At 43.5% G+C, this 17,761-nt stretch overlaps 3 protein-coding genes across 3 annotated transcripts; 2 read left to right on the top strand and 1 right to left on the bottom strand.

Moving 5' to 3' along the window:
- Window positions 1–1,060: 1,060 nt before the first annotated feature.
- On the top strand, window positions 1,061–7,234 carry LOC127314203 (chromatin assembly factor 1 subunit FAS2 homolog). Its single transcript, XM_051344659.2, has 14 exons — window positions 1,061–1,282; window positions 1,455–1,566; window positions 1,762–1,788; window positions 2,561–2,636; window positions 2,729–2,832; window positions 2,916–3,130; window positions 3,206–3,305; window positions 3,412–3,478; window positions 4,173–4,261; window positions 4,350–4,488; window positions 4,618–4,718; window positions 4,920–5,081; window positions 5,853–6,047; window positions 6,811–7,234. The coding sequence occupies exons 1-14, from the start codon at window positions 1,169–1,171 to the stop codon at window positions 7,017–7,019; spliced, it is 1,710 nt and encodes a 569-aa protein (XP_051200619.1). The 5' UTR covers window positions 1,061–1,168; the 3' UTR covers window positions 7,020–7,234.
- Window positions 7,235–7,287: 53 nt separating this feature from the next.
- LOC127314204 (uncharacterized) lies at window positions 7,288–8,580 on the bottom strand. The gene has a single exon (XM_051344660.2). It carries the CDS (start codon window positions 8,503–8,505, stop codon window positions 7,498–7,500), a length of 1,008 nt encoding a protein of 335 aa, XP_051200620.1. The 5' UTR covers window positions 8,506–8,580; the 3' UTR covers window positions 7,288–7,497.
- Window positions 8,581–10,844: 2,264 nt separating this feature from the next.
- On the top strand, window positions 10,845–11,690 carry LOC139833849 (uncharacterized). Its single transcript, XM_071824205.1, has one exon. It carries the CDS (start codon window positions 10,845–10,847, stop codon window positions 11,688–11,690), a length of 846 nt encoding a protein of 281 aa, XP_071680306.1.
- The last annotated feature ends 6,071 nt before the right edge of the window (window positions 11,691–17,761 follow it).

The raw sequence follows: 17,761 nt of genomic DNA, 5'->3' as shown, positions 1-17,761 counted from the left end.
CACATGAGAGAAAACGCTAGGGTAGCCGCAAAAAAAACATGCCTAACATAAAAGAAAATATAAAGCTCGACGATAGCCGGGACAAATGACAACGCGACTAAGCGAAACAACACCACCAACCATGCCATCGGTTCACGGATCCTCGAGTACCACGGCAACACCTTTCAAGAATGGATCCGACGCTGTCACGCCGCTGCTGCCCAGGCCAACAAGCTGGACCTAGGGTTTCCCCGGTACTCAACAGGGGATGGGGAGGAGGATACCATGACGCCCTCCATGGAGGAAGGACGACACCCACGGGCACCGTCGCGTCGGTGCAGGACACGCCGATAATGATTTCTCCCGATCCCCCACCTCGCAAACCCATAGAATCCGGGCCACGAAGCCCCAAGGACGTCCCCTGATCCGGACCATGTTGGCCTAGCCCTAGCGCACACGCGCACATACACGAAGATGAAACAACATCCGAAAGACAAGTGTGCCGGGCGCAGCGTCTGCTGAACTCATGTGAATCAAAAGATTTCTTTGGATTATAAAGTTCAGTGATCTGCTCCCAGTAATGTAGTAATATACTATATTTTTAATTAATTAATCACAAAACCTTCCATTTTAATTTTCTTTAGCATCACCTCCTATTTTTTTTGAGAAACACGGTACAACCACAGACGCTCACATAAACACGCATACACTCATCCCTATGAACATACACACGCATACCCTACCCCTATGAGCACCTCAGATCAAATCTTGAAATTGACAAAGTCACCACAGACGCCTCGCTGGTCGCCTCCCACTAAAATAATATTTCGCATTTATGAGACACACAGATGTCAAATCTGGGGTTTGAACTCTGGTGGGCTAGATTACAACCACCGTCCTAACCACACAATCTCAGGTTGGTTCTCACCTCCCAATTTTATAATTAGTAAAACACACATGGTACTGATGTAAGAAAACACACTTAGCACTAAGCTCTAGGCAGGTAGTGGGCCGTGATAGAGCCCACTCGATCATTCGTCAAGCGGCCCCTTCTCTCTCTTCTTCATTCACTCTGCAGTTGGAGGGAGGGAGCAAAAGTGGAGCCGCGCGCCCAATCCCCTCCATTTTCCCGCCTTCCCCAAACCCTAGTACCCACCCACGGAGGCGATTCCCACCGGCGAAGAAGACGATGCGCGGCGGCACGGTGCAGATCAACTGGCACGACCTGCAGCCCGTGCTCACGCTCGACTTCCACCCCGTCTCCCGCCGCCTCGCCACCGGCGGCGGAGACCACGACATCAAGGTCCGCCATCCCTTCTCCCCCCCCCCCCCCTTCCCCATCTCCTCAAGTCCGTGCCCTGCCTCCCCGGGCTGGCACCTGGGCGGTTTTCGAGCCCGCGCCTCTGGTTTGATGAATGGGGGCAGTCCGTGCGATTTACGCCTCCGATTTCATCGACCCCGCCTTCGCCTTGCAGATCTGGGCGATAGCGTCGGACGATTCGGACAAGAAGCTCCCCACCGCCTCCTACCTCACCAGCCTCTCGTCCCACAGCTCCGCCGTCAACGTTCTCCGCTTCTCCCCTTCTGGTACGTGGCAATGCAATTTACTACAAATCTGTTCTTCCTCGTGAGCACACTCCACAGCTGCATCCCCATCTGAGCAGTTACGCTTGTTTATACTAGTTCCTAACCAATCAATGGTTAAAATTAACACCCAATGGTTCGTATTCATTAGTTTGGCTGCGTGTAACTGACCCCATTTCCCCCACTGGCTATATGCAGGTGAAAATCTGGCGTCCGGTTCCGATGGTATGTTCGGTTTGACACCTGCATCTTTTCCTTTTTACTGAAACCGAAGGCACCCAGTTCTGCTTATTCAGTCAAGGAAGGGATTTGTTGGTTGGTTCTGTACGTACTGTTTGAAATTCACAAAACAAACCGAGAAAGAAAAAATAGTCACTGCGATATCTGTCTGCCACTAGTCTGCTAGGTGTCCTGTAACCTGCATGTTCATTGTGAGTTTTGCTGAAAATCATGCTTGCGGTAGTACAACATTGTTGAGCATTTACATCTGTTGAAGGACTACAACTCTACTCGTCCTAGTTGAAGTTGTTTTCATTGTAGCTAAATGACCGGGTGAATATCTCGTATCCTGCTTATGTAATATGGCTTCTGTTGCAATCAGCAGGTGCTGGTTTAAGTCTTGACTGAATAAATAGGAATACCTCCCAATTATATTTTATCTGTATGTTTGACTGTACAAGTTAGGCTTTAAAAATCTAACAGATACAAACTGGAAAAAACTGCTGAATTCTGTTCAGCCAATCACAAGATTTGACAGCATATTTTTTTTCTACATCTATGACCAGGTCATGCTTGTATTTTTCCTTCCATATCTCAATAGTCGGGTCTTCATTTTTAAACATCTAATCTCTACCAATCCATATGCTCTAAGATGCTAGGATTGTAATTTCCGTGAAGAAAGGCAACCCCTAATTTGTCGTCCTATCTTTGAATGCTTCGTTCACGAAGAGATTAACAGTTCTGTCCGGCAGACATAATTCCAGCATCTTTGTGACAGGTGGTGGTATTATCCTTTGGAAATTGCATATCAATGATGACGGCAGCGAGGCCTGGAAAGTACACAAATCATTATTGTGAGATATATATCATATGAAAATAATAGTTCTTTGAAGCAGCCCTCTTGTTTCGATGATTGCTAAATTATATTGGCCTGCTTGTTTGTTAGGTTCCATTGCAAGGACGTTCTTGACCTGCAGTGGTCAAGTGATGGTTCATTCCTTGTTTCTGCTTCAGTTGACAACACTTGCATAATATGGGATGCTAACAAAGGTAATTCCTACAGCAATAGGTGATTGAATGTTACACCATCTTGGCTTCTGTATTATATGGTTGATGTGCACTATCATTCTCAGGTGCGATGCAGCAGAAGTTGGAGGGCCATTTACATTATGTTCAGGGGGTGGCATGGGATCCTCTCGGTCAATATATTGCTTCTTTGAGCTCTGACAGAACCTGTAAAATATATGCAAATAAGCCTCAGGGAAAATCAAAGAATATGGAGAAGATGAACTTTGTTTGCCAGCATACACTAGTGAAGGCAGAACTTCAAAGTCATGACGATTCCAAGGTTCGTTTGATCTACTTTAACTGCCACATCCTTTAGATGTGCACTGAACAAGTAAGATAATCCTTTACCTTGCAGCCAACAGTTAAAACTCATTTGTTCCATGATGAGACATTACCATCTTTCTTCCGGAGGTTGGCATGGTCACCGGATGGATCTTTTCTGGTACTGCCAGCAGGTATATTGTTTTCCTTTTCACATAATTTGGCTTATCCTCACAATAATAATGATTTAGCTTATCATCTGTGTCCTGTTGACAAGTTTGTTTCTCTTATGTTAACCAGGCCAATGCAAATACTCATCTGAAGTGGTTAATACTGCCTATATAATGTCAAGGAGAGACCTGTCAAGGTAGCGCATGTAATATGTGAAATAACACAACTATGTTTCTTCCTTTGAAGTAAATGTACCCTTCACATTTATTTCATCTGGTACCTGCAAGGTTATACTACCTCCATCCCAAGGCTTAAGGCCTATATTTTTTTTCAGAAAGTCAAACTATGTTAAATTTGACTAAGTTTTTATCAAAAATCATTAACATGAGAAATACAAAATCAATATCATTAGATAGATAATGAAATATATTTTCATATGGTACCTACAGAATATCATATTTGTTCATAAATTCTTCTAAAAGTTTGGTCAAACTTTACTTAAATTGACTTTCTGAAAAAAATATAGGCCTTAAGCCTTGGGATGGAGGTAGTAATACGTTAATGTGAAAAGTTTAAGCATCACATAGGATCTATGACTAATTTGTTCTTTCATGTTACACTGAACATCCAATCACAAGGAACGCAGTACATATTTTCCCAGGTGTTTTTGGAAAGTTGATTCTGTTTCCATTTAAAGTCAGTTATAGGAGGGAACTGTCGTCCTACCCTTTTAGAGCTCTTTGATTGCTTAGCTGTCTCAGGATGTTAAAAATAAGTGTGTTGTTCCAAGACACGTGCTAAATCATCAACATCTTATTCTTGAGCATGTAACTTACTCCAGCATACCTAGTGTTGTAGTTATTTAGGATACTAACTTGTTGACACTGCAGGCCTGCAATTCAACTCCCTGGTGCAAGTAAGGCTATAGTAGCAGTTCGTTTTTGCCCTGTTCTTTTCAGCCTGCGCGGTTCTCAATCAGGTAGTTCAATTGTTTGCAGCCTTGCTAGGAGGTTCTCACTGTATACTGATCTGTTACAAGAAACTGAAGTGTTTTCGTACAATTGCAGAAGGTTTATTCAAGCTTCCGTACAGAGCTATTTTCGCTGTTGCTACTTTCAACTCACTGTATGTCTATGACACTGAAAGTGCTGCTCCAATTCTAATACATGCTGGTCTACATTATGCCGCCATTACGGATATTGCATGGTGAGTGCTTGTACTAAAATGTTTTTTGTTTGTTTTGCTTTTGGAGTCTGCTCCATTGTCTACAGTAGAACTCGTATTATTTGGCAATCCTACTGGAACTGGAAATTCATCTTTTCAATATTTGTGCAGGTCATCTGATGCAAAGTACCTGGCATTGTCATCGCGAGATGGTTACTGCACTATTATTGAGTTTGAGAATGAGGAACTGGGGCAGCCGCACATCATCCCTGGTATTTTTCATCTATTCGTTTTTCTTTTCTCTTTTCTCTTTTCTCTTTCTAGGTACCTCATTAGTGCATCTGAGTATCTGACCCTGTGGTAAAACACACTTTTATTAATTGTTTAAGACAGATGTCTAGCAACCTTATGTCTGCCATGGCATACATTTACTTGAAACCACTTATAAGAGTTCATTTCTCTGAAAACCCCAGGGAAGAAAGAAGTTACAGAAGCAAATGTCACATGCATTAATCAGAAACCATTAACAGTAGATAGCATGGAAGTTGATTTTGGTACCAGTGAAGTTAAGATGTCAGCCTGTCCCGCGGATACAATGACAACTCCACCAGTGTTGGCCAAAAACAGTACTTTAGGTAAGCCTATTTACTCATGTTGCAAAAGCTGAAGTATTTAAAATTATGATATCTTCTGCAGTACTGGAAATCTCTTTTACGTTAAACTGTATGAAGTTTAGTTTGTGTATGTATTCTCCTTCAGCCCTAGCTCAAAATTTCCCTTCTGACATGGTACACAATGAGCAACCATATGGAAGAGTGGTTTTCTTTCTTAAAACATCTTAGTATTGAGTAAGATACCACTACTAGCCTTTTTGACATTGGTCTTGCGCAATTTTGATTAAAGAAATTCCTTCTCCTCATATAAGTTTGTAGACTTAAGAAATGTTAACATTACACTATTTCTTCTAATTGAAAGGCAGTGATCCTTCTGGTTCCTCGAAAAAAATAAGTTGGTCATATACAAATGTCAACAAGACCAATTACATCTAATTGGATTGAATGGTTTTTCATGTGTTTATTTCAGTTACCTATAAGTAGTTTTTTTTAAAGGGGAAAGCTCTGGACTCTGCATTGACTGATTCATATGGCCTTTTCACCTATAAGTAGGTACACTCGTGAAAATTGTCTATGCATCAAGGACATGAATGTCATGCTAACCACAGTATAGTAGGCTAGTAGCTGAGCATAACAGATTAACAGACAGTTACAATTTGAACCTACATCCTGCATACATTGGATACCTGTCTTCCTTCATACACGGGCTTCCCCTGTAATACGCGGTTATTCCTTAAAACTCTACATGAATTAAGGAAGCTACTGAACAAACTGCAACCTGTGGACATGCAGAACCACTGAAGGCAGACAGTATGGAAGTTGATGTTGGTGCCAGCAAAGCTAAGATGGAGGCCAATCCTGTGACTGTAGAAGTGACACCGCCACCAGTGTCAGCCAAGAAGAGTGCATCGAGTAACCCCACTAAGAAGCGAATTACTCCCATTGCAATGACTACTCCACCAGTTTTGGCCATAAACAGCACATTGGGTAAGCCTATTTACTCATGTTGCAAAAGCTGAAGTAGCTATAATTATGATATTTTCTGCAGTATGGGAAATCACTTTTATGTTAAAATGTTTGAAGTTTAGTTTCTGTCCGTATTCTCCTTCAGAAGCCTGGTGTTAAAATCACTTTTAGTTACAATTATGATATTTTCTGCAGTACCGGAAATCACTTTTGTGTTAAAATGTTCGAAGTTTAGTTTCTGTCCGTATTCTCCTTCAGCCCTAGCCCAAAATTTCCCTTCTGACATGGGACTAAGCAGCAATATGAAAGAATGGTCTTGTTTCTGAACACATCGTAGTTATGAGTAAGATACCACCACTGACCTTTTTGACATTGGTCTCACGCATTTTGGTTTGAAAATTCCTCTTGCTTACATAAGTTGGTAGACTAAGAAATGTAACTTAACCCTGTCTCTTCTAATTGAAAGGCAGTGGTCCTGCTGGTTCTTTGAAGTTTTTTTTGTTCATGCACAAATGTGAACAAGAACAATTACATTTAATTAATAGATCGAATGGTTCTCCATGTGTTTTTTTCTGTTACCTATAAGTAGATACACTCATGAAAGCTGTCTATGCATCCAAGGACCAAGGGTATGAATGTCGTGCTAACCACAACATAGTAGCTGTGCATAACAGCCTAACAGACAGTGAAAATCCGAACCTACATCCTGCATAAATTGTATACCTAGCTTCCTTCTTACATGGACTTCCCTGTAATAATACATGGTTATTTTCAAACTGTTCAGGGGTGAAAGAAGTTACTGAAGGAACTGCGACCTGTGAAGACGCAAAGCCATTGAAGGTGGACAGTATGGAAGTTGATGTTGGTGCCAGCAAAGCTAAGACGGAGGCCAATCCTGTGTCTGTAGAAGTAACACCGCCACCAGTGTCAACCAAGAAGAGTGCCTCGAGTAAGCCCACTAAGAAGCGAATTACTCCCATTGCAATTAACTAAGTAGCAGAAGTAGTTAGGATCATGATATCCTCTGTACTGATAACAAGTACTGGAAACTACAGTTAGGTTACGCTGTAAAGAAATGTAGCCTGCGGCCTTGTTCACCTTCTGCTGTAGTCCCAGAAATCCTCTTTCTGCTCACGTCACATATGGACAGAAAGCTTATGTTTACTTACGAGCACCTTTTTTAATGAAGTAATATGTGTCGGTAACTATCCTCTTCGATGGTCTTTTTTGTTTGTTTGTGAAATTTTGTTGAAGATTTCCATGCAGACATAATGTTGCTCATATACAAATGCTTACAGTGGTAATTACATATTCCGTCCAATCAAACTGGGTCTGGGACGCCCTTATTTCAGTCACACGAAAGAAGATACAATCTTGTAAAAACAAATGCATGCCATGTGTACAGGTTTGATCATTGCCTTGAGTTGCTGAAGAGTCCTGTTCGACTTCAGCAGATCGTACCATTACCTTGTTAGAACTTGTTGATGCGCGTCTTCGATTTTTCAGATGCTTCTTCTTTGTTGTCCGCCTCTTCAAACCTGACATCTTCATCTTCTGAAAGGACCTCAATCTTCTCGCCGTGAGGCCCTTGCATAATCTTCTCATCGAGGTGGAAATGTCCGGTGACGTTGACAAGCTCTGCCTCCTGCTCTGTTTTGCTCTTCTGTTTCTTGTGCCACGTCCATGCGCTGTGGTGATGTCCTTTCCCTGCTGCCGTGGTGCTCGATGCCTCACCGGCCTCTGACTTCTTCACTGCCTCTTGGAACTTGACGTCCTCGTCCACTGTAAGCCTGACGGCCTTGGAGCCCCCTGGGCCAGGCATGGCCTCCTTGTGGACATGGACATGATCGCTGAAGTTCAACACCTCTGCCTTCCTTTCTGTCTTCCGCTTCTTTTTCTTGTGCAAGCAAAATGCAGCTAGGCATGCTAATAGGAGGAGCCCACTTAGGGAGACGAATACCACGATGATGACCACATGGGGTTGAGGGCTAGGTGGAGGTGGAGGCGGGCTGATATGTGGCGGAGGTGGGGCTAGTGGGTGTGGTGGCGGTGGGCGAATGGGCGGTGATGGAGGGGGTGGAGCACGGCGAGGGGGTGGTGGTGAGGGTGGGGGTGGGGCACGACGTGGCGGTGGTGGAGGCTGAGTGGGCGGAGGTGGGGCACGACGTGGCGGTGGTGGAGGCTGAGTGGGGGGAGGTGGAGCACGCCGGGGTGGCGGTGGGGGCTGAGTGGGTGGAGGTGGAGCACGGCGGGGAGGAGGGGGTTGAGTTGGTGGCGGGGGAGCACGTCGTGGAGGAGGCGGAGGCTGAACTGGTGGTGTGCGTGGGGGTGGCGGGGGTTGAGGGCGTGGTGGTGGTCTTGGACCGAAAGGGCTTGGTGGAGGCATTGGGCGAAAGGGGGCTAGAGGAGCATAATTGTTTGGAGGAGGGAAGAAGGGGAGGGGGAAACCGAGGCCAGGAGGGTTAGGGTTGAAAGCCATCGCCGGATCGATGAGCTAGCTGATGAGATGCTCCGAGACAATGCTGCTGTTGTTGCTTCTGTAGTAGAGAGGAGGTGAGTGAGTTGTGGTGGTGAGCATGCATGTGGTTATATATGTTCGTGTTGTGGACTCGCGGGGAAGGGAAAGAGACGAAGAGTGTGATGTGGTCTGAAGATTCGAGTGACTTGGCTGCAATGCTACGGCTTGAGCTGGGGTACGTTGCTTCTAAACAATGCGTTCCTTGGCATCAAAGCCCATGTAGCTGGCCGTCTGGCGGCCCTTCTCTCTCTCTTTTGCCACTTTGGTCCTCATTCGTAGATCCTAAATGAAATCCTACCTACACGGCTGCACTACACGCCGACTTATGTTCATGACTTCATTTGGAATTGGCGTAGGATATGGATCATCATCATCCTTTTTTTGCGAGATCATCATAGTCCTTTGATTTGTCCACGGCAAAAGAGAAGAAACGAAAAGAAAGAAAGATGTATGTCATTTTGTTTGAGGCTCTTATGATTATTTCGGCCAAGTGGCCACACTGTAGATCATTCGATTTCATACAGGCGTTCCGCCTTAACGATGTGACCAGATCATCCTAACGTCTCGTCTTGCTACTTTGAGAAGATGACTTGTAAGCGAGCAAATGGCATGCTAGATACTTGAGTGTGTTGCAAGGCCATCTTCCGAAAGACCACGAGTGGCACTTTGTGTCCTCCGCGATTTCATGCACGATTCCACCTATGTCTATCAACTGCAAATCGATCTTCGCTGTGTGTAAGTTGGAATGTCTAGGGGACATCTCCCTCGATCTGTAAAAGTATCCATTACAGACAGAGCGAGCACCCATTGCTACTCCCAAGGTTCTGTTCTTCGGATAGATGATGAAAATATTCCAGAATATACTGAGTTGAAACTGCCACGGTGATGTTTAGATACATACATAGTAGTAAGTGAAATGGCACTGTTTCTGAACTCGTTTTGCGGAGATTTACTTGAACTCACGGCCGGGCATTACTAAGAGGGGGAGATAAGGGTCAGGTGCCGACTGACTCTTGTACCATTTCATGACGTCGGGTAGGTTTTACTGTTGACATTTTTCTCTCGTATATCTGTATCGGCAATTATCTTACATCATCGGACCAAGGCGCAGTTAGGATTAGGGCTTGTTTTGTTCGAAGAAATTTGGAGGATTGCATTCCTTAGGATTTTTTTTTTCCCTTTAGGACTTGTTTGGTTCGTAGGTTTTGAAACAATAGGAATACTTCCTATGGTTTACTTTGTATAAAATTTCTCTTAAGTCCAACCTCACGAAAATTTTCCATACACACAACCGTTTAGAAAAGTTCCTGCATATGTGTACCATAACTCAACCAAACAACATGTACTGACCCGGATTTAGTACAACTTTATACTAAATTCGAGTCAATTAAAAAGGAACGAAGGGAGTAACATAAATTCATGTGCTTTCAAATTCTATAGAATTCAACATGTCATGATATTCTATTTGTAAGTTTTTGCTATGCCACGTTTTCGAAATCCTGCGAATCAAACATGCCCTTAGTGTGTACCACTAAAATAAGCGCCAAGGTAGATACAAAATGACTTCAATCTACGGTCATGCTAAATCCTGTTAGAGAATCGGCCGTCGTCATGTTTATCTCATCAACTTTCGGCCTTGGCATGAACGGGTCGCTGCAGAAGCAGCTAAATCCAACACCGTAAATAACCAAAAAAAAAAGCAAGATTATATATTTTTTGCTTGCTTAGGTGCTCAGCCTATCTAATAGCATCATGTTCCTCCCCGCCAGCCATAGATCTGTTTAGTTTTTGTTCTCATTTTTGTGTTTGTTGCTCTCTTAATTGAAGGGCAGACCTGATGAAGTGGTACATTATCTACGCTTACCACTTCAAAACTGCTCCATCAAGATGATCTGCAAGACTCTCACATCTCGGCTCCAGCTGCAGATCGGGGGGCTCGTCGACGTTGACCAAACTGGCTTCCTTGCAGGCAGGAGCATTTCCGAGAACTTTGTCTACGCCACCGAGCTAGTTCAGACTTGCTTCCGGCGCAAGGCGCCGTGCTTGGTCCTGAAGCTCGACTTTGCGAAGGCTTTCGATTCGGTCGAGTGGGCGAGTCTACGGAGGATCCTTCTGGCGCGGGGGTTTCCGTCCGTGTGGTGCGATTGGATGGACCAGATCCTCACCACCTCCAGGTCTGCGATCCTGCTCAACGGGGTTCCTGGGCGATGGATCGACCTCCGGCGGGGGCTCAGGCAGGGAGACTCCCTCTCCCCTACCTCTTCCTCCTCGTGGCGGACGTGCTGCAACGGATGATCAAGATGGACGGCGCCCTCCAGCACCCCCTCGTCGACGGGCTCCCCTGCCCCGTGCTCCAGTACGCCGACGACACACTCATCATCCTCCGGGCGGAGGAGGGTGCGGTGCACAGGCTCCGGGGCATCCTCGACAGCTTCTCCTGCGCCACCGGGCTCGTCATCAACTTCCACAAGAGCATGGTTGTGCCCATGCATGTCGATGAGGCGATGGTGGCCGTCGTTCGTACCGTCCTCGGTTGCAGCGTCGAGGGGTTTCCCCAGACCTACCTCGGCCTCCCCTTGTTGGCTGACAAGCTCAAGCTGGCGGCGTTTGCGCCGCTCATCGCCAAGGTGGACAAGTACCTCTCCGGGTGGCGGGCGCTGCTCCTATCTTATGGCGGACGCCTCGCGCTCGTCAATGCCATCCTCGACGCCCTCCCCACCTACGCCATGGGAGCCCTAGACCTCCCTCCGAGGGTTTTGGAAGCTTTTGACCGCTCACCGCGCCTTCTTCTGGGCGGCCGCGGACCGCGCCTCAGGAGCGCAATGCCTCATCGCCTGGTCGCAGGTTTGCCGGTCAAAGGAGAAGGGGGGCTCGGTGTCCGGTCGCTGCGTGATCAGAACGACTGCCTCCAGGTGAAGCTCCTCCATAGGCTTCACTCCGCGGATGATACCTCGTGGCCCGCGTGGGTCTGGTCCTCTCTCGGCGGCAACTCTCTTGCGACGGAGCGTGGCGTGTCGCTGTGCGGCCCTCACTGGAGTGCTCTCCGTCGGCTGCTGCCGCTATACCGCTCCATCAACATGGTATCCGTCGACAACGGGAGGGCAACGTCCTTCTGCTTTGATGTTTGGCTCCCTATTGGTGAGTGATGTCTACGCACGCTTCCTGTAGACAGTGTTGGGCCTCCAAGAGCAGAGGTTTGTAGAACAGCAGCAAGTTTCCCTTAAGTGAATCACCCAAGATTTATCGAACTCAGGGAGGTAGAGGTCAAAGATATCCCTCTCAAGCAACCCTGCAATTAAGATACAAGAAGTCTCTTGTGTCCCCAACACACCTAATACACTTGTCAGATGTATAGGTGCACTAGTTCGGCGAAGAGATAGTGAAATACAAGTAATATGGATGATTGTAAGTAGTAATTGCAATCTAAAATAAAAATGGCAGGAAGAGAACATGTAACAGAACTTGTTGGAAAAGGTGTTTCAATACTTAGAAGCAAGGCCTAGGGATCATACTTTCACTAGTGGACACTCTCAACAATGATCACATAACTGAATAAATAAATGCTACTCTTAAACACTCTCTTGTTGGATAACAAACACCATTCATTGTGTAGGGCTACAAAGCACACCTCAAGCCGGAGTAAACAAGCTCCACAACGTCCGGAGTTCATATTAAAGTAACCTCTAGAGTGCATAATAGACCGTTGCAATTTAGACCGAGTACTAACATAGCATACACACTGTCACCAATAGCTATGAAAGGGGGAATAGATCACATCAATACTATCATAGTAATAGTTAACTTCATAATCTACAAGAGATTACAATCATAACCTACACCAAGTACTACATGATGCACACACTGTCAACTTTACATCATGGAGGAGGAATAGACTACTTTAATAACATCACTAGAGTAGCGCATAGATTAATAGTGATACAAAGCTCATGATCACATAAAGATCACACCATGGGAGAGAGAGATGAACCACATAGCTACCGGTAGAGCCCTCAGCTTCGGGGGAGAACTACTCCCTCCTCATCATGGGAGACAGCAACGGTGATGAAGATGGCGGTGGTGTCGATGGAGATGACTTCCGGGGGCAATTCCCCGTCCCGGCGGCGTGCCGGAACAGAGATTCTGTCCCCCGAAACTTGTCTTCGCGATGGCGGCGGCTACGGAACTCTTCGTGGAATATCGTCGATTGTGGTAGGGTTTTCGCTTCTGGAAGAATATATAGGCGGAAGGGCGGCCTCGGAGGGGCCCAGGGTGCCCTCACCACATGGCGGCGCGACCAGGGTTGGGCCCGCGCCCCCTATGGTGTGGGGCCCCCTTGCCCCCCTACGGCCCTTCTCTAGCTCTCTGGGTCCGTCTCGACAAAATATTGACTTGCGTCTTCGTGGGGTCCAATTCCGAGAATATTTCCTGTGTAGAATTTCTGAAACCAAAAACAACATAAAACAGGAACTGGCACTTCGGCATCTTGTTCATAGGTTAGTTCCGGAAAATGCATAAAAACGATATAAAGTGTATATAAAACATGTGAGTATTATCATAAAACTAGCATGGAACATAAGAAATTATAGATACGTTTGAGACGTATCAAGCATCCCCAAGCTTAGTTCCTACTCGCCCTCGAGTAGGTAAACGATAACAATGATAATTTCTGAAGTGACATGCTACTATCATAATCTTGATCAATACTATTATAAATCATATGAGATGAATGAAGTGATTCAAAGCAATGGTAAAGATAATGACTAAACAACTGAATCATATAGCAAAGACTTTTCATGAATAGTACTTTCAAGACAAGCATCAATAAGTCTTGCATAAGAGTTAACTCATAAAGCAATAGATTCTTAATAGAAGGTTTTGAAGCAACACAAAGGAAGATATAAGTTTCAGCAGTTGCTTTCAACTTTCAACATGTATATCTCATGGATAATTGTCAACACAAAGTAATATGATGAGTGCAAATAAGCAAGTATGTAGGAATCAATGCACACAGTTGACACAAGTGTTTGCTTCTAAGATGGAAAGAAGTAGGTAAACTGACTCAACATAAAGTAAAAGAAAGGCCCTTCGCAGAGGGAAGCAGGGATTACTCATGTGCTAGAGCTTTTATTTTGAAAACATGGAAACAATTTTGTCAACGGTAGTAATAATTCATATGTGTTATGCATAAAACCTCCTATAAGTTGCAAGCCTCATGCATCAAATACCAATAGTGCTCGCACCTTGTCCTAATTAGCTTAGATTTCCATGGATTATCATTGCATTACATATATTTCGACCAAGTGTCACAAAGGGGTACCTCTATGTCACCTGTACAAAGGTCCAAGGAGATAGATCGCATTTGATTTCTCAATTTTGATAGATCTCAACTTGAGGACATCCATACCGGGACAACATAGAAAACAGATAATCGACTCCTCTTTAATGCTTAAGCATTCAACAACAGATAATATTCTCATAAGAGATTGAGGATTAATGTCCAAACTGAAACTTCCACCATGATACATGGATTTGGTTAGCGGCCCAATGTTCTTCTCTAACAATATGCATACTCAAACCATTCAACTCATGGCAAATCACCCCTACTTCAGACAAGACGAACATGCATAGCAACTCACATGATATTCAACAAAAGTGTAACAGTTGACGGCGCCCCTAGAAACATGGTTACCGCTCAACAAGCAACTTATAAGAAATAAGATACATAAGCGACATATTCTTTACCACAATAGTTTTTAAGCTACTTTCCCATGAGCTATATATTGCAAAGACAAGGAATGAAATTTTAAAGGTAGCACGCAAGCAATTTACTTGGAATGGCAGAGAAATACCACATAGTAGGTAGTTATGGTGGACACAAATGGCACAAGTTTTGGCTCAAGGTTTTGGATGCGCGAGAAGTATTCCCTCTCAGTACAAGGCTTTGGCTAGCAAGGTTGTTTGAAGCAAACACAAGTATGAACCGGTACAGCAAAACTTACATAAGAACATATTGCAAGCATTATAAGACTCTACACTGACTTCCTTGTTGTTCAAACACTTTTACCAGAAAATATCTAGACTTTAGAGAGATCAATCATGCAAACCAAATTTCAACAAGCTCTACGGTAGTTCTCCACTAATAGGTTCAAACTACATGATGCAAGAGCTTAAACATGATCTATTTGAGAGCTCAAAACAATTTCCAAGTATCAAATTATTCAAGACCATATACCAATTACCACATGAAGCATTTTCTGTTTCCAACCAAATAGCAATAAATGCAACATCTTTTAACTTTTGCCATGAACATTAAAAGTAAAACGAAGAACACTAGTGTTCAATATGAAAAAACGGAGCGTGTCTCTCTCCCACACATGGATTGCTAGGATCCGAATTTATTCAGAGAATGAAAATAACAAAACGAAAATAAAACACACAGACGCTCCAAGTAAAGCACATAAGATGTGACGGAATAAAAATATAGTTTCACTAGAGGTGACCTGATAAGTTGTTGATGAAGAAGGGGATGCCTTGGGCATCCCCAAGCTTAGATGCTTGAGTCTTGAAATATGCAGGGATGAACCACGGGGGCATCCCCAAGCTTAGACTTTTCACTCTTCTTGATCACGTTATATCATTCTCCTCTCTTGATCCTTGAAAACTTCCTCCACACCAAACTGAAAACAATCTCATTAGAGAGTTAGTGCATAATCAAAAATTCACATGTTCAGAGAGGACACAATCATTCCCAACACTTCTGGACATTACCCAAGGTTACTGAAATTTAATGGAGCAAAGTAATCCATTCAAACACAGTAAAAGAGGCAATGCGAAATAAAAGGCAGAATCTGTCAAAACAGAACAGTCCGTAAAGACGAATTTTTTCAAGGCACTTAACTTGCTCAGATGAAAAAGCTCAAATTTAATGAAAGTTGCGTACATATCTGAGGATTACTCATGAATTTTCGCAGATTTTTCTGAGTTTCCTACAGAGAGAGCTACTCAAATTCGTGGCAGCTAGAAATCTGTTTCTGCGCAGAAATCCAAATCTAGTATCAACCTTCTATCAAAGACTTTACTTGGCACAACAATGCATTAAAATAAAGATAAGGAGAGGTTGCTACAGTAGTAACAACTTCGAAGACACAACAAAACAGTAGCAAAATAAAACATGGGTTATCTCCCAAGAAGTTCTTTCTTCATAGCCATTAAGATGAGCTCAGTAATTTTAATGATGCTCTCGCAAGTAACAAGAGTTGAAGCAAAAGAGGGCATCAAAAAGCAAATTCAAAACAAATTTAAGCCTAACCCGCTTCCTATGCATAGGAATCTTGTACACAAATAAATTAATGAAGAACAAAGTGACAAACATAGGAAGATAAAACACAAGTAACTTCAAAATTTTCAGCATGTAGAGAGGTATTTTAGTAACATGAAAATTTCTACAACCATATTTTTCTCTCTCATAATAATTTCCAGTAGCATCATGAACAAACTCAACAATATAATTATCACATAAAGCATTCTTATCATGAGTCTCATGCATAAAATAATTACTACTCCAAACATAAGCATAGTCATTCTTATTAATTGTAGTGGGAGCAAATTCAACAAAGTAGCTATCATTTTTATTATCATCACCATAATCATAAAATATAGGAGGCATAGTATAATCATAATAAACTTTATCCTCCATAGTAGGTGGCACCAAAATACCACTATCATTATAATCATCATAAATGGGAGGCAAAGTATCATCAAATAAAATTTTCTCCTCAAAACTTGGGGGACTAAAAATATCATGCTCATCAAAACCAACTTCCCCAAGCTTAGAATTTTCCATAGCATTAGAAACAATGGTGTTCAAAGCATTCATACTAATAACATTGCCATTAGCATGCATATAAAGTTCCATAGGTTTTTTTAATTTTCTCTTCAAACACCTCATGTCCTAACTCAAGAGATAAATTTCATAAAGATCTCTAATTTTTTTGTTGTTTTACATTAAGCCTAACTAGTGAAATAAAAACAAGAAACAAAAAGATATAATTGCAGAATCTAAAGGAAATAGCTTCGAGCACTCACACACCGGCAACAGTGGTAGGAAATAGCCTAGTAGTCGGAGGATGTGAATACCTTTTACCTTACCTCCCCGACAACGGCGCCAGAAAATAGCTTGATGTCTACGCACACTTCCATTCCTGTAGACAGTGTTGGGCCTCCAAGAGCAGAGGTTTGTAGAACAGCATCAAGTTTCCCTTAAGTGAATCACCCAAAGTTTATCGAACTCAGGGAGGTAGAGATCAAAGATATCCCTCTCAAGCAACCCTGCAATTAAGATACAAGAAGTCTCTTGTGTCCCCAACACACCTAATACACTTGTCAGATGTATAGGTGCACTAGTTCGGCGAAGAGATAGTGAAATACAAGTAATATGGATGATTGTAAGTAGTAATTGCAATCTGAAATAAAAATGGCAGCAAGCGAATATGTAACAGAACTTGTTGGAAACGGTGTTTCAATACTTAGAAACAAGGCCTAGGGATCATACTTTCACTAGTGGACACTCTCAACAATGATCACATAACTGAATAAATAAATGCTACTCTTAAACACTCTCTTGTTGGATAACAAACACCATTCATTGTGTAGGGCTACAAAGCACACCTCAAGCCGGAGTAAACAAGCACCACAACGTCCGGAGTTCATATTAAAGTAACCTCTAGAGTGCATAATAGACCGTTGCAATTTAGACCGAGTACTAACATAGCATACACACTGTCACCAATAGCTATTAAAGGGGGAATAGATCACATCAATACTATCATAGTAATAGTTAACTTCATAATCTACAAGAGATTACAATCATAACCTACACCAAGTACTACATGATGCACACACTGTCAACTTTACATCATGGAGGAGGAATAGACTACTTTAATAACATCACTAGAGTAGCGCATAGATTAATAGTGATACAAAGCTCATGATCACATAAAGATCACACCATGGAAGAGAGAGATGAACCACATAGCTACCGGTAGAGCCCTCAGCCTCGGGGGAGAACTACTCCCTCCTCATCATGGGAGACAGCAACGGTGATGAAGATGGCGGTGGTGCCGATGGAGATGACTTCCGGGGGCAATTCCCCATCCCGGCGGCGTGCCGGAACAAAGATTCTGTCCCCCGAAACTTGTCTTCGCGATGGCGGCGGCTA

Source organism: Lolium perenne, chromosome 7, assembly GCF_019359855.2.
Source record: "Lolium perenne isolate Kyuss_39 chromosome 7, Kyuss_2.0, whole genome shotgun sequence".
In the NCBI taxonomy this organism is placed as follows: domain Eukaryota; kingdom Viridiplantae; phylum Streptophyta; class Magnoliopsida; order Poales; family Poaceae; genus Lolium; species Lolium perenne.
Note: the sequence above shows the minus strand (reverse complement) of the source record. Positions and strands in the feature narration are given on the sequence as shown.

Excerpts from the sequence above, each read along its gene's own strand:
- LOC139833849 (XM_071824205.1), top strand. The coding sequence starts at position 10,845 with ATGGACGGCGCCCTCCAGCACCCCCTCGTCGACGGGCTCCCCTGCCCC.
- LOC127314203 (XM_051344659.2), top strand. The coding sequence starts at position 1,169 with ATGCGCGGCGGCACGGTGCAGATCAACTGGCACGACCTGCAGCCCGTG. Across the intron at positions 3,479-4,172 it reads TCAAGGAGAGACCTGTCAAG|GCCTGCAATTCAACTCCCTG; the intron begins GTAGCGCATGTA and ends TTGACACTGCAG. Across the intron at positions 5,082-5,852 it reads GGCCAAAAACAGTACTTTAG|AACCACTGAAGGCAGACAGT; the intron begins GTAAGCCTATTT and ends GTGGACATGCAG.
- LOC127314204 (XM_051344660.2), bottom strand. The coding sequence starts at position 8,505 with ATGGCTTTCAACCCTAACCCTCCTGGCCTCGGTTTCCCCCTCCCCTTC.